Source organism: Streptopelia decaocto, assembly GCF_964273445.1.
Source record: "Streptopelia decaocto genome assembly, chromosome: Z".
NCBI classification, from domain to species: Eukaryota; Metazoa; Chordata; class Aves; order Columbiformes; family Columbidae; genus Streptopelia; species Streptopelia decaocto.
Window position 1 is genome coordinate 47,200,483 of NC_138657.1, and position 26,508 is coordinate 47,226,990.

The following is a 26,508-nucleotide window of genomic DNA, read 5'->3' on the forward strand; positions in this document are numbered from 1 at the left end:
CATAGTCCTAACCAAAGAGTTACTACAAGAGCTAGCATGTCTTTAGGAATAACCTATGGATTATTTTTTAGATCTGTTTTTAAAGCTGACATTGAGAACAAAAAAGGGAAACAGAAGCAGATACAGAAGCTACATTTCCCAGTTTTTGAGTTGTTTCTGCAAGTTGGAGCAACTAAACCCAGTAACATCTTTTACACTTCATGCTGCAGCTTGACCTTCTGAATTTTGAACCGGTCAATTTTAAGTAATTCCTATGAACATCTGAATATTAAAAACACACACTGTAAACTCTGTGCACTGCGTTTTGAGAATGCAATCCAAATGTGGTACCACACTCCACAGGCCCATTAATTGCTAAGCAAAGCAAAGCTGATTAGCAAAGCTATGCTGGCAAAGCTAATTAACTCTACAAACAGAAATTGTAAGAGGAGGTGGTTTGCTTTATGTATGACAAAGTAATTAGCTCTGGAGAAAGGCTATTAAGTGTGCATCCCAGACAGTGTACTATGCTGGGCTGTACAATTAGCTTGAAATTTAAATAGACAATAGCTGACCTTTGGCTGACTGATGCCTATTTATTAACACACAGCAGCTGCTCTTTGGAGACCTGTGTGCATTAAAAAAACTGGGGAAATACTTTATTTTCTTTGTCCTTTTGAAAAGGCCTAGGAAATTATATGCGAAAGAGGCTCTAGGTTACTGCAACATGAAAACTGCATACTTAAATACTGTCCTCAGAAATGTGTAAATCCATCTGGGATTTAAAAGTTGCATAACCAGCTTAATTATATCAACAGGCTCATATGGCTGCATTTTAAGAGGACTCTATGATACAAGAATAAACAGATGCGATACTTAAAACTTCTAGGAATATTTCTACCTAAAAATCAAGTTTGCAGTAAAAAAAGTAATGTTGCAAGAAGTAGTACTTTGGAGTCTGTCTTTGCTTAAGTCATTCCAAATTTCATAATCTTAGTGTCTGTTGTTTTTGATTAGTGATGCATTTGACTTTTAAATGAGAAAGCCAAAAATCAGCCCAGGCTGATAAAAACTGTGTGATTGGAACCTGACTATCCTACTGACAATAAATCTGATCCAGAACTATTTTTGTGATCAGTGGCGTATAAACACTTTTTAGTCAAGTGGTGAACGGCCAACTAACTAGTCTTTATGAAGATTAAATTATTTTTAACACAGCTACTTGTTTGCATAAAGCAACACCATTGTTTCATGTTCCAAACTTCTGCTGTTGTTAACAAGCCTAACTACAAAAACCCCTTCCCGACTTCAGCTGTACTGAATTATATCTGCAACAATTCTGATACTGCACCATTACAGAGAACAAATTCCAAAGAATATGCTTAAAATCCAGGAGCTTATTACAGAGATTACTGTTTTTAACCACTTATGTTACTCTTCATCCAGGTTAGTTGCAGTTCTCATGTATGCTGATTTGAGTAACTGAACAAGAAAGTTTGTTACCTCTCACTCGCTTCATCTATGGGCAAATGAGGACTTATGGTAGTCAAGCAAAACCACATCTTTCTGTCACAGATGTTTACTACTGAGCAACAATCTGTTTTGTTTTATAATTAATGGAAGGACTAGAATGAGGTAACATTGTAGCAAAACAGAAATAAGCATTTGCAAGAAAGTCTATAGCAATATTGATTGTATAGATAGTTATACAAGGAGTAACAAATGAAATAATCTCAAAGAGAATTTACTTTGAACATAATATACATGTTATTTTTAGCACCATCTACAAAATCTTAACAAGAGAAACCAGGCTAATACTCTTGGATACCACATTTCACATTAATTGCATTTGTTTAAGAAATACACATTAATACTTGGTTCTTATGATAGGTAACTGAACTGGAATACATCTCAAGGATAGTCATGGAAAGAGACAAATGAGAGGAAGGAACAACCACCACTCTCAAATTATTTTCACAATGGGCTTCTCTCTAAGCGTTTGAAACTTCTCCAAACACATCTTCAACAATACAACGTGACCCAGCAGGATGCATGTATTTGCCTAGAAGTACCAGACACCTTGCAGACACCACTGAAACGCTGGTCTGGCCAAGCAGTGCACACACAGAAAATCTGGACACAACTAGTGTATCAGTGTGTACGAACTCTGCAGGGCATTCATTCACAGCAAACCAACACTTTCCAGGAAGATGTCCTACTTAACACAGTGTGTAGTCATTCTACAAATTCACAGTAAACGTGCACAAAAATATAGTACTTCTTGTTACACCTTAGCATGTCCTAAGGAGACTGCTGTCTAGAGAACACTGCTTACAGGATCTCTGTGAGTTACTGTCTGAGCTAGCTGAGAAAAGACCTAGTCTTTGTGATAAGCCACAGTACCTTCTGGACTCTGACCGTGTCCAGACTCCAGTATCACTTCACTGGTCAACTGAAGTATTACTACGGGCCCTTCCAAGAGGTCTTGCTCTGTTCAGGCTTCATTTTTTTTTTCAGTGGTGTCAATTTTCGCAGTAGGAACATAACATTTGGAATTTGCAGGTACAAGGACTAATGCTAAGGCTTTAGAAGCAAACTATGAATTTGGTTCAATATCACTGTAGACAATAAACCTCCAGTGCCATTTCAAAGCTCCAAACATTAAAAAAAAAAAAAAAAATTCCACTTGCCTGCGCTATCAATGGCCTCATATGATGCTCTCTAGTTCCTGTTCTAGAGAGAAACAATTGTTTCATGCTCACTTCACCTTTTCAGTGCTACTTACTACTTTACACACCTCTGTCACACTCTGCTTAACCATCTCATTGCCAGTATGAAGAGCCCTACTACATTAAATACTCCATTTACACAAGGGGTCTGAGTACCAACTGGAGTAAGATGACGAACCTCATGGGCTCGTAGGCTGACCTCCCAGAAATGAGGAGACATGGGCTCTAGGGGACAGCTGTTAGATGGACTATCAGCAACAAGCATCAAGGCTTTCTCACTTCACCACCCCTCAGCAAGAAGGCTGGGGGTCAAGAAGAGGCTGGGAGGGGACACTGTCAGAATAACTGAACCTAACTGGCCAAAGGGATATTCCATATGTTTTAACCTCATTCTCAGCAATAAAACTGGGATAGCAGAAGAAGGGGTGGGGAGGAGCAAGGTGTCTTCCAAGGCAGTTGATGCTTGGAGACTGGCTGGGCACTGGTGTGCCTGTGGGAGGTGGTGAAAGCCTGACTGCCTTTTCATCACTTGTTTTTAAGTCTTTTGTTCACTTAGCTAACTGTCTTTACCTTGATCCATGAGTTTTCTTGCTTTTGCTCTTCCTATTCTCTCCCTTGTCTTGCTGAGGGGTGTTGGGGGAATAAGCAGAGAAGAAACATATTAAAAGGCATTAAAAGCAATGTAGGTGTGATAGTATAAAGTTTTGTTCACACTCTGAATTCCAGGGTGCAGGCTGATGTAATGAACATGCCAACTATGAATTAGATTATTTTAAATTTTTTTGAAAAGAACATGAATAAAATTATGTGCCTAATCAGTCTATCGCACTGTGCTAGAAAGCTTCTTGTGATGTACTTACCTACCTCCCTAAGAAATAAACAAAAAGTAACCCCCATTTTGGTCTGAAGCAGGAGATTAAGTCTTTTTTACTTGTTTCTCACTTGAATTTTACAATCTCACTGTTGGCAGCAACTACTAAAATGTGCTGGTTTACATGAGAAGTTGTATGTCATCATAAATTTGGTTCTTTTTTGTGGACCTGAAGAGTTTACTATGTATGTTTGCTTCATTCAGGAAACTGTAGTTTTCAAGCTTACTCAGCTTCTCTGAAAAACATTTATTTTAATACTGGAAAATGAAACAACTAAATTAACGAAAACATCATGAAAAAAAACCTGAAAACTCTTTTCTCCAACCAAATATGAAGACAACTTGGCACAGACACAGAGAAAAACGTGTATATACTAATAACTTCCTTCATTCCAAATACCTAATTAATAAATAATGAAGTGTATGACTGGAAACATTTAATCAGCTTGAGCTGATGTCAATAATTATTTTTTCTTTGTTTCTGTATATAATTTAAAAATCAGAATTACAGTTCATTGACATGTGAGGATTTTATTGATGTGGTGCTTTACGTATACACTTTTTCTAAGTTACAGGAATATCAGGCTCCAGTTTGCAAGAACTTGCTCTCAATTTTGAGTTTTAATAGAAAGAAACCTCAAATTTAACATACATGCCAAATAAAATTACCTTCCTAGTACACACATTACAATGAAAATACAAATACAAAAGACAATGTACTTTTTCATTTCAACTTGCTAAAGGAGGAACAGAAAAGAGATTACTACAATACTTCAATTTGGATGGAGGCCTTTTAGTTATAGTTAAGAAATAAAGCTAGTAACTTTAAAATTGAGCAGGAAATGCCACTTTTTGAGTACTCACCATACTTCTTCTAATGTAGTCTATCGCTTTTTTCATATCCATGCCTGACCAGTTATCGAGCATGTAGCAGATGCAGGAAGCACAATACACAAACCTCATGTCATTCTCACTTCCTTCCAGCACCGCACAGAAACTGAAAGAAACATTTCTGTTATTATGCACGGTATAGCCTATTATATCAGAAAATATGAAAAACAGTTTGAGGACTGTGTAATTTTTCCTTCAAAAATTAGTTACTTCTATTTACAGTATTCACATAAATATAACCCAAAGCAATGCTAGATTTTCTTTTTAGATGATGTGGTTCTAACTAAGTCGAGCAAAATGAATAGAACTATTAACATTTAGGAGCCTGAATTACGTTATTCCCAGCAATGTAATGACACTGATATTTATTTGTTCAAAGATGTTAACACATAAATTCACCGATCACAGTATACACTGGTGGATGAATTATTATTTTAAGATTTACTGTTTGGGGCAGAATTCTTTGCCTTTCTAGAAATCTTAATAGCTCACAAGGCTTTCTTTCCTGACTGCAACTTCAAGATCAGTTTCTCATATATGCATAAATATAAATGTTATTATTACCTTTTCTAATACAAATGGTAAAAATTATCCTCAATCCAGTTTTTGATTTCCTATGGCTACATTCTTTCCAAACTCTACCAACATTTGAAACTTGTTGTATCTAGGTTATGTAGGTACAATCCTGTGCTCTTTCAGAGACCCTTAAAATGAAGATCTGATTTGCTGCCTGACAAGCCTCCACTTGGTTCAAAAAGCTACTCAGTATATTCTGATCACTCAACTATTTGCAAAAAGCCAGCACAACAGAATATTGATAAGTCCTCCTGACAGATCTCTTCTAAAAGAAGAAAAATAGGTACTTCTGACTTTAAAGAGAGTCTTTTAAGCACCACTATCATCAACATGATGTTCCCTCCCTGACCCTGTAATTCAAGTATGTATCCCATTATCTTCCTGCATAGCAAAGCCCCCAACATTTACTGGGAGCTATTTTCACCTCCTCCAACTGCAAAGGTGCCAGGCCTTGCTCTCTGCAGTGCAGATAGGGATGAATTCCATTGCTCTCTGGACATGGCACAGGACATTCTGAGAAACCAAGACACTTCTTAAGATGTGCGAGTACTGTGGTTTACAATCTTGCCCCATTCTCAGGTGACAACTGCATTGTCATCCAAACGCTTCAAATCACATTCAGCTAAAGTAAGGTAGAAATTGAAATACACACATTTATTCGTAATGAAAAAAGACACAATACAATTTCAATTTCTTTTCCTCGTTTCTTTTTATTCACACCTGTCCTTTATTAACTAGAAACCAGTATACTTATACAAGGGTGACAACAGAAAAATGTCTCTTTCCTTCAGTGAGCGTATCCATCTGGACAAGATGTTAGCTCAAGCTCTGGCCTTCAAACGTCCTACCCCTTTGGGACAGTAAAAGTGGTTTTCCTAGGTATAAAAATGTCTGTCACACTAGAAATTGACTCCTGCCCAAGTAACAACTCTATACCAGAGACATACAAAGCGCACCCCTGTAGGGGCTAGCTGGCACTCTTCAACAGAGAATACAAAACTTGGGATCACACATAAGAATTCTCAGTCTGTACACTAAAACCACACTTGATACAAACATGTAGAAGAGGTTAATTGCATGTAGCTTATTCCTGTAATCAGGTAAGGTGGCAAGTAACCATTTGAAGATGCTAGTGGCTAGGAAGCAACTCCTGCCTTTCGGATATACTTTAAAAACAAAAAAAGCCCAACATATAATAGAAATGCTTTAAGCAATGGAACAGGCACCTCCATATGCTTTAAGAAACTGCAAACTACAGAAGATCAACAAATACATGTATATATATCTGTATACATACTTCAGGAGCTGGCCCATTAAGCACATTCTGCTGTTATTTATAACAGAAAACTACATATCATACAGTTCATATTCACCGCTTACATTTTGGAGTTTGTGTTTGGTTTTGTTTTTTTTCTTTCTAAAAACACACCCAACACTGCATTTTAACAGTTGTGTTGCTCCCGCAAAAAAAGTTTTAATTATAGAACATGTCTAAGTGATACAAAGCCATTCGACCAAAACAAAAACTTGCTTAACTCACAAAGGGTGACAGCAATTTCATTGTGAAGTGAAAGATAATTCCTTCAGAAACAACATTTGGATAATTCTGCATTTCTTAAAGTACTATTTAAAAAATGGCAGTCAGCAAAACTTAACAACACAGACAGATCATGAGCCCTAGTAGAAGTTCTCATTAGCTACCAGTTTCAGCCTGCTTTAAAACAAGCAAACAAACCCACCAACAGAAGTAGATCGAGGAGTATATACCATCTATTAAAAATGTACACAAAAAGGACAGATCTCACAATGAAGTTTAGTAATATTATCTCCTATTTCAAAAAATGTACAAGGTAATTCATCCTGTATATTGTTATTCTGGATCACTCAAAACTAAATAAAGCCCAGCCTCCCACAAAGCAGAACAAACATCGTAACAGTGTTCCACGGCACTGCAAAAAATGGAGAATATGAACACAGAAAACCACACTTACCTGAAGGACAGAGCAGAAAAACTACTATCCCCAGGACAAAACCCAATCAATTAACTTTCCAGTAGTAAGTATCTAATCTTGTAAGTAAGTATCCTCATTCTCCAATACAAAAGCAAATCTATACACAAAGTGCTAGTGGGTCCTTTAAACTGGCATGTGTTCTACGACTGGTATTGATTACCCACCAAAGAATTTTCTAATAGAAAGAAAAGATTATATAGCTACTTTGTAAAAACCATGTTTCTTATGTTTCATTCCATATATGGGTTTTCTATTAACCTCCCAGAGAGTTACAGAATACAAAATTGTCTCTTACCTTCCATCCTCCAGCTGCAGAGCTCTCAGTCCTGCCAATATGGCATCTTTATTTATTCGACTTAAATCATCTCCAAGAATAACCAGACATGACAGACCTGTGTAAGTCATTGCTATGTGCCCACTATCATAGGGATGCGACATACCTGGGCCCTAGAAAAAAGGGGGAAAAGACAAAAATACTGAAACATTGTAAGACCTTGTATTACAGTCAAGCATTCATTAAAAAACAAACCCCACTAAGAGGTAAATGAAGGTCTGCTCCTTTCACTCATTATGGTTAAACTGAAGGCATCTAACCCAACTTTTATAATCAAATAGGCTACTGCACAGCTCTGCTGCTCTTGTAAATAGTTGGTCAGTTGGAAAAAATCTTTGCCAGGAGTAATATTTATGTAAGAGTTCAGCAAAAAGATGGGATGTGCTTAACTGTACCTAAGTTTATCCTGATGCATCACCAGGCAATAGCTTCCTGGCAGCTGGTTAAGCACTGTTAAACTGCCAAATCTCTGGAGGTCCTTTGCACAAAGACTTTACAAACTAATGATCGACAAGTAGAAAGCAGTGTGAGGGATGACTAGCAATCTGTGAATTGAAGCAATAGCAAATTAGCTTCTCATCTACTTTAATCTCTACTCTAAAATAATCAGAATTTAAACACAGTATTTACATAGTAAATGATGTGAGCTGAGAAGCTAAAATGGGAGTTAAATACTGACTAGTCACATGACACAAATTACAATAATGGGCAGGGATTGATACAGCTGTGCTAAAATTATTATTTTTCCTTTTGATATTTTACAGGTACATCCTGGACTCTACCACTTAATGAAAACAGAAGCCACATGCAACAAGATAACTTCAGATACCTGAGACGGAGCAACTGGAAGACAATGATTTCAAACAGGATAAAAGCTATTTCAATATTGAGCAACACAGACAACTAAGTTTTAAAATCACATTTTACTAGCATTATTGCCTAGTCGCCATTTTATTTTGCAATTCATGCTAAAAACACATGCAAAAAACAAATTAAGTAAGACTATGTTATGTGTAATTGATATTTTTCAGCCAACTTATGCTTCTTTTCAAAGCCAAAAAGCTTTGCTTCTAATAAGAAACTGCAAGAAAAAATACTTATTACCCACTAGACAGCAAGAGACTATTCTCACCCTAGGGAATCAAACACAGTTGGGAAAGAGAGGCAGAAAACAAGGTGAAAGTGGCTGCAGAAGCACTGAAAAAACTCTAGCTATGCAACAGAGAAAGGGAAAAAAGAAGTGAGTGCTGAGAGCTGCAACTCCTCTGCTCCATTTCCAGCCCTGGACTCCCTGTTGAGAAGAGGGCACAAATCTCAACAGCTCCCAGACCTACCCCTGAGCTGCCAGTGCCCCCATCTGTCTCTTGCCCTCCACATCTCCCAGTCGCACACAAACATAAGAGAGGCAAGGGCTGGCAGAGACCTCTGGATGTCATCTGGTCCAACCTCCTGCTCAAGCAGGGTCACCTAGATTTGGGTGCCAAGGACCAAGTCCAGATGGCTTTTGAGTATCTCCAAGGATGGAGACTCCACCACCTCCCATGCCAGTGCTTGGCCACCCTCACAGTGAAAAAGTGTTCCCTGATGTTCAGAGGGATCAATCCTGTTCTCACTGCCTCTGGTCCTGTCACTGGGCACCACCTGAAAGAGCCTGGTTCTGTCATCTTTGCACTCCCCCTGCAGTTTATGTATTTATGTTGATGAGATCCTCCTGAACCTTCTCCAGGATGAACAGTCCCAGCTCACCTAGCCTTTCCTCATGCGAGAAATGTTCCAGTCCTAGAGCTGACTTCCCCATGGAGCACATCACAGATGAAGGACAGCTGTGCCCTCAAACAGCTTAGAAAAAGCTACTGCAGTCATGAAACATGTTCTAATTTGAGTGGATGACAGGGTTTAATCCCAGAAAGAATAACATGGCCTATCATACCAATTATAGGCATTTTAAATCTAGCAGAACCAAAAATATTCTTCTCAGAATACCTTTCCCTTAAAAGTTTTATTATCAACAACTTAACTCTTCTGATGCATCGATTTATTTCAAATATAAAATCCTGCTCCAAAAATCCAGACATATAGGGTGATACAAATCTGCCTTGACACAAAGAAGCATTCAGTTTAAAATAACTGATCAATTTATTTTACAATTTACTTACAGCAGGTCTCTATTCTAAAAGGCGAAAACTGAACCAGTTCTTGCCCTAAAAGGATTCTCAATGTCCAAGACACAGATTTGCCAATGAAAAATATCTGGAAATGTTCTCTGATATTAGGACCAACAGTTTACAAAATGTCCCAGCAGTTACCAGGAGCAACAACAAAGAAAATTAAGTTTCCAAACATCCATGTAATTGAAGTTAAACTGGAATGAGAGGAACACTTAATTTCTCCCTACCTGGCATAAACTAGAGCCAGAAGTTGCCCCTGCTCATTTCACACAAATACACTGAAAATGCCACAGTCTGTGAGTTCACCACTGCTCTGTTTACACACTTCTATAGGCAGTCCATCTCCAAATTAATGCTGTCATCAGGAATACTGAACAGTAATAGATATAGTGAAATGGTTCAACTTTACTTTTCAAAATATTTCCAGAGGAAGACTACATGCACTAAGCAAAGAAGGTTTACTCTAAGGATATTCAGATTTGCTTTTTAAAACCATTTTAATGAAAACTACCCAGATGTTTTAACTGCTACAAACACACCTGGATATTCAGGAAATTTTCTAAGACATCTATAATTCTTCAAGTGACAATTTTTCACACAGTGTCAACATAAAGTAACTGAAAATTCCTGCTTTACAAGATTCTTTTAAATTGTAATTTTCTATACCCATGCTAATTCCACGCTGCCCGTAAAGCTTTGGTAGCCTACAAACATGTCTAAATAACTGGGCCCTTATTTTTAGTGAATACAGGTCTTTGTTACACCATCACTCTCTGCAGTAAAAACATGCTGCAGACGAAGTGTTTTAAGCAGATATACTCTATGCTTATGAAACTAAATAATACCATCCTTATCAAACAAACATTATCACTCACTACAGTACCTGGACAATGTATAAATTCTATCTGTACTTCTCTTTCTATGCAGAAATTTCAAAAGTAGCAGGAGCACATTGCTTGTTCAAATGCAGGGTTTCAGCAACACTAGAGCTGTATAAAATTTTGCAAGTTGATAGTTTTAGTAAAGAGCACGAACTATACTTGTATGATGCATATAAACCAAACAGTAGTGTCTGCTGCCTTTACATACAAACATGAAGTTCACAGCTAAATTAGCACTGCCATCTACTTCTGTCCTTGAACATCAAACAAACATTTAGGTACAAGTAATGCAGAAAAGACTGTTAGGATACATGGTTTTGAAACATCATTATGTGGGCATCTGGGGAGATGGTCTCAGCATTCAAAAACAGATGCTTGTAGGTCACACAACTACCTTTACTACTAATAGTTTTCTTTCATCACAGGGTTATCATGTGGCAAGTAATTAAATTCTTTTATGATAAGCTGATATACTGCTAGACATCTTGATATGTAATTATTACAAAGCCAGTGAAAGCAACAGAGGGTCCAACATACTGGTATGCAGCCAATATCCTGATAACATTTGATTTAGGGCCAAAAATCCCAACAGATACAGCCAATATTTCAATAAAACTAAATTAAACACAGAAGTATCAGAATCAAATATGAGATCATACAGGAATTACTACAAAGTTTACTCACAAAGGCCAAAATTATGTTTCATATAGGTAATTAATGTGGGATTTTGGAAGCTTTTGAGAGCCTAACAGATCTTTGTTCATCACATGTGACTTAAAAAAGAATAAAGAAAATAGATATTCACCAGAAGAATACAAGAATAATATATTCTGTACGCTAATCATAACTGTTCAAATCTGAAGTGTACTAGAATTAACTTTATCTTCTAAGCTCCATGTAAGTATTTCAAGCTAACTGTGATAGTACTTAACAAAATTTGTGTTGCACCTACACACACTAATATATACTACATAGACTAATGCAATAAAACACCTGAACCCAAGTAACAGGATTTCTTTGAGGGGACAACAATCAGAATAACTGGACACTTCAGATAAAACAAAACAAACACAAACCAAAAATGAAAACAAAACAATTAAAACAAACAAAACCCCAGCCAACACCCACAAAAACAATACTTTTCTTGCAGAAAATTGAGAATTAATGACATTTGTAAAAAAAGGTCATGTGGTAATTTCTTATCACAAAGCAGGACTGGAACGGCTTCTCCAAAGGCAAAAAATTACAGCACGTCTCAAAAGTTTCATGAGATAATTGCTAATACGTCTAAAATTTGCATGGCTGGAGGAAGTGTGGCTCGACTGCCTCTGTCTTGAAGGACAAAGTAAGTCAGTCATCATGTAGAAGTCTGTCCCAAATTTATCAAGGCACTGTAGTCAAAGCACCTGGTTTTTAACTGGCAACCTCAGGCTTGGTAAAAAGAAACTGCTTTTAAAGTTCTGTATTATGAACCTTTGTTAGGGTTACTTTTAGTGAAATAAAACTGTTTCTGCCTCACAGACACTGCAGACTAAAGCAACAGCAGCAACTAAGGAAACTGTCAGTTTAAGCACAAAAAACCCACTATTGCCAGCACCTCAAACTGTAAGCTTCATGTGCAAAGGACACAAAGATTAACAGAATGAAGTTATTTTGAGAATGGCAGGAGTTCCAGTTCAAAAGCTAGCAACATGAAAGCTGTTAAACTATGGATGGATTGTTAAACACTTAAGACTAAACAACCAGAAGAAATACACTTAATCCTGTAAAGCTGTCTCCATAAAGGAGTAAGGCAAAAGGAGAGGGTCTGGAGGAAAGAACAGTGCGTCCTGCAGAACCAGTGCCACACTATGTGCATTTCACAATTTGTGCAAGCTGCAGTGTGGCCCCATAGACTAATGGCCCACTAAGGGGGAAGTTCATTCAGAGTGCAACTTCTGGTTCAATTTCATTCAAAAGGAGTCCAGTCTGTATGCCGCGCTCTTTTGGAGCAAGCACATTACTGCCCTGAACTAATATAGTGGTACAGACATACCCTGAGAAGACAACAGTGGGGATACGGCCAGGTCCTGTTCTCTCTACACACTTCACCTTTTGTGAAACAGAAAACAGATTCACTTGGCTCTCAGCAATGGAGTAAAACAGTTCTGCTCTATGGCTGCTACCATCATTGTATGGACCATCTGAGACTTCCTTAGAAGAATTAACACTTGAAGATGAAAGGTGAGGGGAAGCTTTCAAACATTAAAACCTGGTTCAGTGACACAATAACGTTCCCTATCACATTATCTAGAACAGCTACTTAAACATAACTCATGGTCACTGACAACTCCTCCTGATGACTGCAGAGACGGCTAAGGAACTCTCTGCTGGAAAGCATAGGCAGTATCTCTTGAACACTAATAAAGAATGCTACTAAACATACTCCTACGAAGGCAGGCAAGAGTCCCACTTTCAAAAAAACCTTCTCACATCTGACCAGTGTTAGAAACATGGATTGTCTCAGCCTTGAGAAAGTACAATGTTGTGTCAGGAAGACAAAACAGATCTTTTTTTAACCAAGTGAAACCATATGTTATTTACCTCTATCTTACATTAAAGTTTCAGGTATTGGCTTTAAATCTAGCACCTAAAACTGATATGTAACACTTTAAAGAGGTTTAAAAGACCTACGTTAATCTGAAATTCTAAGGAGACTGTTCACCCCTAAATTAAAAGGCTAATTTAAACTCAACACCAAACCAGAGAGACTGAAGAAGCTTGAGCCATTTACAAAAAATAATTATCTAATTTTAAATGTTCACGTTTAAATGCAGTGATAGAAGCAGCACTCTTAGCCTTCGCTTACGGTTAAGACTGTTGAGGCTTGTTAAGGCTCCATGTGGTGAGCTGGTCAAGTGGAAAGGGTTTTGCTTCACTTTTGCTACAGGCCCAAGTGCTGCACAGACACTACCTTCAAACACTGGAAGGGTTAACAGCTAGAAAAACCAAACCCCAAACCAAAACCAAATGGGCTATCCTGATAACATTTAGTAAAGTTGGAAATTAACATATCACTTGCTTTATTCTATTATTTTGAAGGGTCCCTAGTGACAGAAGAGATTTGGCTACTTCCAGTATTGCACTTTCTTGGAGTTCAACAATGAAATCATTGTATTGGCATGTAATAAATAGTAACTGTAAATGCAAATCCAAAACGTTTACAAGCTTTTTCGAAAGTTATCAAGACATACATTTAGTAGAACAATATAAAACGATGAATAAAGAAAATTGGCAAGAACTTACACATAATTCAAAGTCATCGCAGTGGATTTCCTGTCTTTTTTTCTGAGTTATTTCAGAACATTTTAGGGCAATAGTGCTGGAAATACTTTAAACCTTTGTATGCCAATTAAACAAACCGACCTGATCCCTCTGATGCAGATGCACTGATAAAAGTACTGCAATGCTTGAATGAAAAGCACATCCATGTGCAAACAGTTTTCTACAGAAAATGATCTGTAACTGATTTCCACAGGTTACATGATTCCACTCCTTTGCCCTTTCTGCAGATTGGCTAACACATTATGAGGCCAAGATGGGCCACAACACATTTCCTGAAAAGAGAATTTTAAGTATGAAGCATGCACTGGAATTTGAAAGTTAAATTAAAACACTAGAAAGGACTATGAAGGAACAATGATGCTTTGCCGATCTTAACAGACTTCTTTTCTTTAGGGGCCTTTACAAGATTTCAGAACTATATCCAGAACTCACTCATCATGCTTTGTACACTGGGAAGGATTTGAAAAAGGTTCTAAAAAGTATGCGCTAATTTAATGTACTATACCACATGGCAGTGACCCAAGCCTTTCAGGAAACACAACTGCTGCATTTTTACTATCTTAATTTGGTAAAATTATGTCTTTATTCATTTTATAATGCTGTCAATGCCACAATAACAGCACGACAACCTCAACCACTTTAGGTGACTTACCAAAGACAACCATCTTCCTTCTGAGTAAAACCAACCTTTGCCTATACAACTGTACTGAAATTATTGTATACTGTTTTGTTTTTAAACATTATTTTTAACAAAGTATCCCAGTAAGTCACCACTAGATATCCCAAATTGGTTTAGGTTTTAAGCGAAGTTTTCCTTTTTTCCTTCATGCTCAGCGGGTGGTTGGATTGCCACTGAGGTTAATTCCAATTAAAACAGCTGATGAATTCATCTTGCTACTACAGTTCAAGCTCTCTGCAGACACCATCTGTAGTGTAAAACAGAATACCAAAAAAGCCAAGAGACAAATTACCTTTCCTGTCACATGCTGCTGTAGCACCCTGTGCAGAGATGTAAAAAAACCCTCTTCACTATTATTTTTCACTTGTTAGAAAGTGCAACCTCTGAATACTACTGCTATGAGTAGTTGGTTGACTTGCTATGCAAAAGGCTTATGCAGTTATTACTCCAATGTAGATTAACATTCCCACAAGTTATTCAGAAGCATGAAGTTAAGCTGTTAAGAGTAAACAAAACTAAGCACAAATTAGGCTGCTGTACTCTCTTTGTACTCAAGTTAGTTCAAGCATTTTTACACTCAACAACAGTCATGATTGTTTCAGATGTTCCTCCTTGCTTTCAGTTTCGGTCTCCAAGATTAATTAATTCATTTATATTTAAAAACCTGTTATCTGTCCATTACAAAAATCAAATACTTGGTGATGATTTAGAGCTCTTCTGGATTTTTCATCCATCAAACACAGAACTACTGTATCTCCTTCACAGTCCTTCCTGCAACCTGGCCTCTGCTCCCCTCTTCCAACCACATCAATCCTTCCATACCATCTTTAGCAGCCTCTGTGAACCTCCCGTCTCTCTTGTACTAAGGACACTCTATTTTTGTATACAGATATAACTCTCTTGAACATCAGTCTCACGGGCTTCAAAGCATCCTCTGTTATGGTCATGACTAGGGGGGATGAGGAGAGCCTTGCCTTTGTTTGAGTGGGTACCAAATGCAACCAAATACACATTTCATCATAGGAAGAGGAATAGAAGAGCATGTGCTGCACCACTTAATACGGAGCTACTCCAACCTTCCCTACCAGGTTACAGTTCTTGTGTTAGAGAAATTTACCTACTTCAGTAACATCAGAGAAGTGGGAGAGTATACTGAGACAAGCCACAATTTGTATGGCAATTTCTTCACTGCCCTGGAAACTCAAACAATACCATTTTAGCAAGTTTCTTACATGTTTCTAGAAGTTCCGCAAAGGTTTCAGTCTACTAGCAGTGCAAAAATCTTTGTTTTCCAGATATTCCATAATTATGCAGTTAATATTATACAAAAGACACAAGATCCTTTATTGCCTAATTAAAAATATTTCCTCCTCACACACACACAGTTAACTGACCTTGGAGGGATTGAATGGCATCCCTAAATATGAAGAGCCTCTGAAGCCACAGCGATTCAAGTTTGATCCTGGAAAGATAAAAAAAAATAAAGACTCAACTAACTTGCTTTTCTGAAACATGCATTATAAACCATAATTCTCTAGTCCAGATCAAGACCTGTTAGTTCAACAGTATTACTGGAGTTTGCATGTGTCTTTCACTATGTTCCTAACTTCAGTTTCTAATCAATCTGATTATTAAAAAAAAAAAAAGCACATGCAAACTTGATCCTGCAGTAATAACAAAGCAACAGATTTTTGTTATTTGGTGGAAATACAATGTTCACATCAGCACAGAATTGTCTTCCATGCTTACCAAAACAAAAAAACAAAACCAAAAAAAAAAAGATTGCTCCCCTGAAAAAAGTGCCTAGAGTTAACAGATTTTTTTCCTCTCTGGATTCCTGCCTGGGAATGCCGTCTGTTCCCAAGCAGAATTGTTTTAAGACACTTTGCAACATGTACAAGGACAAACAAACTGTCTGCAATTTTAAGCTAGCACCAGTCTAACTCAATACGGTCAGAGTGAAATAGCTGAAATGGAGTGAAAGGCAAAGTTTTAATTTGAGACATTTTTCTCTCACTCAAAACAGAGGTACATGAACATCATAGCTATCAAACATTTCTGTTAGAGATTCTGTATTATATGTGTCACAGTGCCTCAGCACACAGTATACAGACGTGTGCACCAGACACTGTCTAGAGCTCAGTACAGGCTTGCAGTGCTCACATCTGCTTCTGCAGGTCAAAAACTCAATTACTTCACTCAGTCTCTGCAAGTGAATGGCCTAATGAGCACCGAGTGCCACCCTGAACTTAAACAGCACTTGAGTGTTCTTAAATTCTCTTTTTTTTATTTTTAAACTCTTCAGCCTTCAATCTAAAAATCTTCGTGAGATGAAGGAAAATTACACCAGACTAGCCAAAGAAGAATAGCTATAAAACTGAAAGTCCTAAAAAAAACCACTTTGCAATGTGGTCTACCAGGTCTGGTGTCATTTATCAGCACATTAACTTGTAATTTTAAATACACTCTGCATGTATGCAACATTGAAACTAGAAGCTTTCATCAGTCTTAAGTACTTCAACGTGCTTAAAGTATGCAAGTTTCTCTAACAGACAAGTCTTTGGATTTAATTTACACAGAATGAATTATTTAACAGAAAAAAATCTGCAATTCTCAACTTCCTCCATCTACTAATCAGAAGTACTTTTTGATAATACTGCAAATGTAATGAAGTTCATTTCAACCTGCACTAAAAACTACTACGTATAGTCATATTCACAAGGAGGAAACAGAAAAAGCATGTGGATTTGTAGACAAAAAAAGTGCATAACTTATATTTTTTTATAATATAAATCTCAGTGGAGAACACTAGCTCCTGGAGTCAAAGACTCGTATTTCATGTTGCAACACGTTCTGGAAAGCACAATAAATATTAGACTTATGGACTAATCTAAGGTCCTGAAGGACACTGCCCAAAAAGCATCATGATTTGAAAAATGACACAATGTGAACAAATCAGTACAAGGAGGAACAGATTTCCTAAGTGACATTGTGGAAAAATCATCATTCACTTGGCCCATTTTCAGTAAAAATGCATCTGTGTTTTAAAGTGCTTAAGTGAACTAAAAAATTCACTTTGAAATGGCACTAAGGTGGAAACCCTTCATCCAGAAAACATTTGCTAGCCTACTAGCACACAGCTATTCTGGCTGGCTGCAAATGAAAAAGTGATACAATAAGGACAGCTCTGCAGTCAAACAGAACTCATCTGCTAGTTGCTAGATGGAGAGATTGATCCCAGAAAGACTGATCCTCATCACAGCCTTTTAGACTGCAGTTTATAATTCATTACCAAGGTAGAAATAACAGTATGAAACCCAAGTGCAGTGTGCTCTTAGGTGGTCACTGCAACTGGCTTCTGAGTTGACAGCTACTATTAAAAAGAAAGATTTAAAATAAAGTACATGAATGAAATCAGGACTGATTATTCCCTTTAGTTGTTCAATTTTCATGTAATATTTTTAAACTTTTATTGTACTATTAAACTGCTACCAAATAAAAACAAGCATTAGTAATTTTAAAATGCTAGTTTTTTAACTGTATTGCTATCAGTGACTCAAAATCTATTTTGATGCTTTATGTCAGTGACTCTCCTAGACTTTACGCAGAGGCTCCTAGGAAAAACAGAAGAACAGCACAGCTCCTCAATATCCTTACTACTGCAAAATTGTTCAAGATAATTTTATTCCCTCCTCCAAACAAAAAAACTGTGTCATTAATGTGCATATAACAGATGCTTCCTAGACCTGCAGTATTACAAGTGAAATGCTAAATTTCTAGTTACAGTTCTTGAACTGAAAAAGAGACTGCTGAGCTGATAAAGGAAGTGTTAAAACAGGAAGTGAAAACAGCTCATTTCTAAACAGATGACTGGCACATTGACGTCATGTCTCAATTTTTTTTTTTAGCTTCCTGTGAACATACAACTTCAAAATTAAATGGGAATTAAAGGGTGATTGGAAAAAAACAACAACACTGTCTTTCAGTTTATGCACACCACCTCACCTTCTGTGAAGTTGGTTTTACTATTTTGTTGCAAAGTATTCATGCTTGTCTTACGTAATAGCTTAGGAGAGATAATCAAACTCTTGCCTACTTTCCTGAACCACAAACAGCACATCAGAATCAAAAACAGAATTAAAAATTAAACCCACCCTAATTAAAAGGCTATGATCATAGTTTATACCCTATGTAAAAAACGGCTGGAGTGACCAGTTCAGCTCCAGCAAAGTCCCTTAAAGCACAAAGTACAACTGCAGCTATGAAATGGTACCACCTAGTGTTCACTTTCATAGTTCAGTATATTTAAACACTTTCTCAAAGACCTTAAGACAGAGCAAAACCAAATAAATGTTTCATCAATCGCTGCATGACCATTACAACCTGAACAAAACACACCTCGAAAAACTTTTCACAAGTTTTCAAAACTCTGACGACAGAACTAAAGTTGGTGAAGGGTTTGGAGGGGAAGCTGTATGAGGCTAAAGTCACTGGGTTTGTTCAGCTTGGAGGAGACTGAGGGGAGAGCTCATGGCAGTCTACAGCTTCCTCACAAGGGGAGGAGGAGGGGCAGGCGCTGATCTCTTCTCTTTAGTGACCAACGACAGAACCTGACGGAATGGCAGGAAGATGTGCCAGGGAAGGTTTAGGTTGGACATTAGGAAAAGGTTCTTCCCCCAGAGGGTGGTGGAGCACTGGAACAGGCTCCCCAGGGAGGTGTCACAGCCCCAAGCCTGACAGTGTTCAACAAGAGACTGGACAACAGCACCCTCAGACACATGGTGTGAACTGTGGGGTTGTCATATGCAAGGACAGGAGTTAGACTCGACGGTCTTTGTGGGTCCCTCCCAACTAAGGACATTCTATGATTCTATGATAAAGAAAACTGACCCTTTCCCCAAACAAAAAGACTCCACACTTAAGAGCTTAGAGTTTCCTGTGAAGAAAACCATGTTACTTACTTGTACATAAGCCAGAAAGTCCTTAAGACATGTAACAGAGCTCCAAGCGATGACCACAGACAGCTCATCCTTGGAGCTCATTTATTACAAATGGGACATGCTTATTATTTATCTTGGCTTCCATGGGAAGACTGATAACTTTTACAACTAATTCTTCCCATTCAGGTTTTCCTACGCATTCCTCTGGTTCCCAGGCTTTTCTCATTTTGCCAAGTACGAAAGGAAGTTTACATACAGCATTAAAATTCTACTACAAAAAAAAAAAAAAAATTACAGCTTTAACATAGGCTGACACAGCCAATACATCCAGAAAAAGTAAGCATAAGCAATTCTTACTGAACTAGTGCTAAAAAATAATTCTTATAAATCAAAGCATTAGAATATGTCATAAAATGCAAAGTTGCATTCTCTAAAATGGAAGTCCTTTATACATCCAGATAAATACATCAAAATTAGCCATTAAAGAAGGTCATGTTGGAGAAAAATTTGTATTTTGTATTTGTATTTCTGCTGAAGAAACTTGTGATCAGGAAGCTCACATGTAACCATGACCTCAAAACAGTCAATCACATTTTATGCTTTTTTTTTTCAGTACTGATACACAAGTAAAGAAGAAAGAAGCATTACTACAAATCTAAGTTTAGACTTTGACAGAAGAAAGTTTTAGGTCCCTGATGTAGTGCAATGATATTCAGCCTGCTATGCATGGGCCCTTTGAGTTCAGACCCACAAATGAAATGTCTCAGCTCTCCTTTTGTTGACATTTCTTAATACAGCAAAGCCAGTGAGGCATCCCCCTGTCAATAAGTACAACCTTCTTCCCTCTCCCTTGCCGGGATGGCACCAGCACTCCCAGCCAAAACAATTCACCCACGCAACACAAAGCTAACGTTAGATAAATAGATGCGTGCTTTAAATGAATGCATGCTTTTCTGCCACTTAAACAAGCTAAACCAATTCTCAAGCAGGGTCAAATAAGTGCCAGAGTTGCTATAGGGGCAGACGGTGAATTAATATGGCCAAGAAGTGTGCCTGTGCTGTTTGTAATTAGCATTACTTGTGTACAGAGCTCTGGATTCACTTTCAAAAGCACTGAACTGTTTCTAAACGTCAGCTGCAAGAAACTGGGATACATCTTTCTCACATTACTAAGAGCTGCACTTTACAACAGTTGAAATAAACTTGAAATTCTGTCTAGGAGCTGGTTTATGAGAGGAAAAACTGCAAAGCTTTAACATGGCAAGAATCATAAGAACAAGCAGTTAAAACAGGGTCTTCTGTCAACCTTTTTCCAGTTTCACTGACACTTTAAAAAGCAGGTCTCAGCCTAAATACATGCAGTTTCTGATACAGCTTTTAAAAGAGCAATATCCTCCTCAAAATAAAAAAAAGGTTTTTATTTTCAAGATTTCTACTTTTTTCTAAAGGAAATCAGCAAGGTGTTTCTGCAGTGAACACACAAACAAAACAGATGTATTAGTCACGCACCTAAGCAGAGCATTTACTAGAATTGAAGGAAAAGTAACAATGGCCAAAATCTATGGAATATAAAGCCACACTATTGAGTTAAGAGAATACAGAGGCCCTTCAAAAAAGCAGAATACAGCAAGGTGTATGTGAGGGTCAGCATGGGAGGGTCAGCTTGCAGTGCGTCAGACGCCATTCCCTAATTAGAATTCGTGTTCAGTCTCTAAAACACTCGAGCTGTAATTATGGTACTTAAAGGACATTATTTGAATCACAACTACAATAAACCCACAGAAGAACACAGTCTGTCCTGACAGATCTTAATCTTTAGTTTCCTTCAGTGCATTTCAATTCGACTCACAGAGTATATATTGGCTTTCTTCCTCAGCAAGATCAAAATATCACTGCTTTGCATTCATGAGCTTTCTTTAGTTTTGCACAAAAACGTCAAAGGTTACAAACCTCTGAATTGAAGCTTTGATTAGCCATCAGACATATCACATACCAGTAAATACAAACATGTTACCTAAAACTATCCTAGTATACTGTGAGATTCTAAGAAGAATTCTAAACCACTACATTCTGAATTTTCTACCAAGTTCTGTAACACCCTGCTGAGGCGGGCTCACCCCGACCAGCAGCTACGTAGCCACACAGCCACCCATTCACTTCCCGCTTCTGTGGGAAGGTGAGAAGACTCATGGATCGAGACAGCAACAGTTTGATAGGAGAAGCAAAAGCTGCAGGCACAAGGAAAGCAAGGCACGAATTTGAATTCATTCACTTTGAATTCATTCACTACTTCCCACTGGCCAGGCAGGTGGTGTTCAGCCATGGCCCAGAAAGCATGCCAAAGGGTTACTTAGGAAGACAAATGCCACTGCCATAAATATCATCCCCTTTCTCCTACTTTCCTCAAGCTTTTACTGATGAACATGGTGTCAGATGGTATGGAGCATCCCCTGAGTCAGCTGTCCTGGCTGCATCTGCAGAAGAAGAAAGGGTGCACAGGGGTAAAAAGAGACACCCCTGATGTTGTGCAGGCACAGCTAAAACACTGGTGGGTTACCAACACTGTTTTAGTCATGAACCCAAAACACAGCAGCATACGAGCTATTATGGAAAAAAAAAAATTCTGTCCCAGCCAGTACTTCTCTATTAACAGTTACTGATAAAAATAAACAGATATTAACATTGACTGTTCTGTCTCCCATCTACTGGAAAAAAAAAACTTACTGTAAAGTAGTAGTAGTTCTCAAAATAATTTGAATTTGCCATCTTAAAAAAAATCTTTATATAAAAATCAAATTAAATGCTATGGATAAGGAAGCTTTGGAGGGACAAAAATCAACAGCAGAGGAACTTACTTTTCTGATAAGAATTACAGGAATTCTCCTTTTGCTCATTTTAGGAATTCAACCAGTGATGCAATCAAAAACAAAAAACCAAGATTCTGTAACAATATATTCCAATTTAAAATATAAGCTTTAAATAGATTTTCAGTCCCAGAGCCAAAAGTAATGAAGACTTATATCAAGTACAATACAATACAGTTACTTAGGGCAAGATTATAGGAATTCAACATTCCAGAACCTACATAATAAAACAGTGTTATAATATAAAAGTTTGAAAATAAATTTTCCCTGGAAAGAGTGGTTTATCAGAAGCATGTCAAAGAAGTTGCAATGGAATGCTTCTTTGAAAGCAGAGTAAAGATAGATAGATAGATAGATAGATACATAGATAGATAGATAGATAGATAGATAGATAGATAGATAATTTTTTAATATGGAAAGATTCTGATGCATCAAGCTATCAACCTTTTAACTAGAGATCCACAAACATTTTGAAACTAAAAGCTTCACTGCCACAGGCTACCAGAGTTCAGCTACTTCTTCAAACAGACCAAAAGAGGGAGTCAGAGCTCTACTGCTGGGAGGCTGTCCATTAACAAATACTACACACACCCAGGATTGAAAAGCCACAAAGTCATAGAACCATTTCAGTTGGAAGAGACCCTCAGGATCATCGAGTCCAGCCATAACCTAACTCTAGCACTAAACCATGTCCCTAAGAACCTCATCTAAATGCCTTTTAAACACCCCCGGGATGGTGACTCCACCACTTCCCTGGGCAGCCTTTTCCAATGCCTGACAACCCTTTCCGTGATACCAAATCTAAACCTCCCTTTCCTAATATCCAATCTAAACCTTCCCTGGTGCAGCTTGAGGCCATTTCCTCTTGTCCTATTACTTGCTACTTGGGAGAATAGACCAACACCTTCCATGCTACAACCTCCTTTCAGGTAGTTGTAGACAGTGATAAGGTCTCCCCTCAGCCTCCTTTTCTCCAGGCTAAACAGCCCCAGTTCCCTCGGCTACTGCTCATCAGACTCATGCTCCAGGCCCCTCACCAGCTTTGTCACCTCCTCTGCACTCTCTCTAGTACCTCAATGTCTTTCTTATGATGAGGGGCCCAACACTGAACACAGTACTCGAGGTGGGGCCTCACCAGCGCCAAGTACAGTGGCACAATCACTTATTTAGTCCTGCTAACCACACTATTCCTGATACATAACAGGATGCTGTTGGCCTCTTTGGCCACCCGGGCACACTGCTGACTCATATTCAGCCAGCTGTCAATCAACACCCCCAGATCTTTTCCCGCCAGGCAGCTTTCCAGCCACTCTTTCCCTAGCCTGTATATTTGCCTGGGGTTTTATTGCAAGTAGACATTACTGAGACGTATATATTCCCTTCTGAACATTTAGTCATCCAGTATTCAAGTTGCTGCTGTTGGTATAATTTACATCTTGCATTATCTGCTGTCCATTAGATTAAGTAAAAATGGAATAAAAATAATGCTGAAGTTTTAGGGGCTAAATGACCAGACAGCATAGTGTTATTACCAAAAGCAAGAGAACTTAAGATGAACAGAGTTTTTACAATGCAATACAATAATACAGTATTGGATGGAAGTTTGTTCTTTTGGTAAAAAGGAGAAATTTATTATTTAAAAGCACAGAATACACTGCCAAAAGTACCCTCTGCAAAACTATTGTCCTGTAATCTTCTGATGGAATGACAGCTAGATAAGAAGCAGCACATCTGAGCTGTGCTCTGTTCTGTTAGCCTCCACATCTGGATAGTGAGATTTACAAAGCCCTCCCTAGGAGGCTTGTGACAATGGGACTATTACAAACACTGGATAGGTATAAAAAAAATCTCACTGAGAATTAGTGCATACTACCAAAGAAACAAAAAAATGTCTATTGTAATCTCTCTTCTTGCAAACTTCACTTTTACTGCAAACATCAAGCATCAGCAATCTTGACTTTCATATATTTACTTCATAAAACTGCTTTTATTTCCCTAATACTGTTTGTAGGGAAGAGACTTAATTTGTAGTACATAAATAGACTAGATATTATGAGGAAATGCACAATTTTCTTTCTACAACTATCCAACATACAAAGGATATGTTAGTGATTTTATGGATGGGTACTTGGAACTACCGCTTCTCTAGAGACCAGTCTAGAGCTATCCCCACACCAGCACTTAACATGCACTTAACACGCCAGCACCTCCTGTCACAAAACAGCAGTGCCTTGCCCATATGTCCCTCCCTTCCATCCCCCCCCACTGCTATTAGCCATTCATCTGCCCTGCCACAGAAAAAGTAGCCAATTCCACCTAGCCCACAGAAACTGCACCTCCCTGACTTCTGCAAAGTCACCAGAAGAGGGACACTTGTGTGCTCCCTCCCCAGGCTGGACCTGCTATGTACCTTCCCATCTTACGGCAGCTAGGATGCAGTAACTGTTTCTAAAAATCTCATGTAAATTCAACCTTCACAGATCCAAGGACAGATCTTTCATTGCAAAGCAGGAACTGTGTTTATCCCTTTTTCATCTTACGCTCACATCTCCCATCTTCCAAAAGCATGAAATTTATCTACTTGTGCTCAGAGCTCCTGGCAAAGCTACAATTAGTGGAAGTCAAGATGATCACTACCAGACTTTTAACACTTATGTAACATATGCATTTATTTTAGAACCAGGTGACACATTCCTCTGAAATGCTTGAAGGTGCAACTTCATTACTATTCTACATGGTCTTCAAATTAATTTCATGGCTTCAACCTGTATGCACAAAAAGGCAAACTAATCAGTTTTTCTAGCTTTATTACTTTAGAAGGATCTATTTCTACAATTTGCATTATATTACTACTTGAAATTATCAGGACAGCACTTCAGGAAGGTCAACTTTGTATTTTATAAAAACCAAGAGCCATCCCAGTACTCCCCAGGTGAAAAGCAAAAGTAAAGATGTTAATATCAATTAAAAAAAAAACTAAAAACTCACTCACTGTCTTCTGTGGGAAGGACCTGCAGGGAATAAATCCATTCTATTATATCATCTTTGTTCACCACATCTAAGGAATCCAACATATCCAGACCAGAGAGCGCGAAAAATGCAATTGTCAACCTAAAAGAAAAAGATAAGACTTACACTTCCCACCGTAAATATCATGGGGAAATTAACAAACTGTTGCAGAAACAGAAATATCTACGAATTCTCAGGCTTTGACAGTGATGCAACACATAGAGCCTAACTCAGAAAGCATGAAATTTATCTACTGGACAAAATTATGTTCTTTGTACTGTAAACACTTCTCTTTCTCAACAAGTCTTTTCATATAAGCCACACCTCCTTTTATATAGGAATGATATGTTGATTCAGATGTTAACCTAAGGGCCTGCTTATCTGAAAAAAACAAACACACACCACTATAAGCTAGGTTATTAACATACGGAACACAAGTTCTCTGTGATGACCTCTTATATGAACAATTCCCTAAGTATGCACTAAGTGCAAGGTAACTGTGAACTGCAGTAAACTGTCTCTCATTGTCTCCCAAACCCAATCTCAGATGCTTAGTAGTTAGGTGTTGAACAGCAAGGCTTCCTTTGTAACCGATCCATGTATAAATAGTCACACCGGATTAATTATCCTCTAGACGTACTTATTTCTTGTCCTTTGGTATAAAGGAGCCTAGATGACTAACTCAGTTAAACATCTAAAATTAATCATGTCAAATCCAAGTATCGAATACAGGAGTAGAGTAGCTAGCATGCTGAATGTCTTTCTTGCCCAAAGCTCGTTTCCTTCTGTAAACATGTGCTACTATACCTGTTAACCAACACCTTCTTTGAGGGTTATTTGTTACCCCAATCCACAAAAAGGGCTGCAAAGCTGACCCTGGCAACTACAGGCCTGTCAGCCTGACCTCGGTGCCTGGCAGGGTTATGGAGCAGATCATCCTGAATGAAATCACACAGCACCTTCAGGATGGGCAAGGGATCAGACCAAGCAGCATGGGTTTAGGAGGGGCAGGTCCTGTCTGACCAACCTGATCTCCTTTTATGATCAGATGACCCACCCGGTGGATGAGGGGAAAGCTGTAGATGTGGTCTATCTGGACTTCAGCAAAACCTTTGACACTGTCTCCCATAATACACTCCTGCAAAAGCTGGTAGCCCATGGCTTGGACAAGTGCACTCTCTGCTGGGTTAAGAACTGTCTGGAGGACCAGGCCCAGAGAGTGCTGGTGAATGGGGCTGCATCTAGCTGGCG

General features: G+C 38.2%; 1 protein-coding gene across 1 annotated transcript in view; it reads right to left on the bottom strand.

The window, feature by feature from the left end:
* The window catches only part of PGGT1B (protein geranylgeranyltransferase type I subunit beta), a 44,487-nt gene that overhangs the window by 11,311 nt on the left and 6,668 nt on the right, over nt 1-26,508 (bottom strand). The window contains exons 2-5 of the mRNA XM_082075616.1: nt 25,241-25,359; nt 15,839-15,906; nt 7,354-7,505; nt 4,444-4,576 (exon numbers count right to left, since the gene is read on the bottom strand). Coding sequence (XP_081931742.1) covers nt 4,444-4,576; nt 7,354-7,505; nt 15,839-15,906; nt 25,241-25,359 — 472 coding nt within the window. The remainder of the gene's footprint in view (nt 1-4,443; nt 4,577-7,353; nt 7,506-15,838; nt 15,907-25,240; nt 25,360-26,508) is intronic.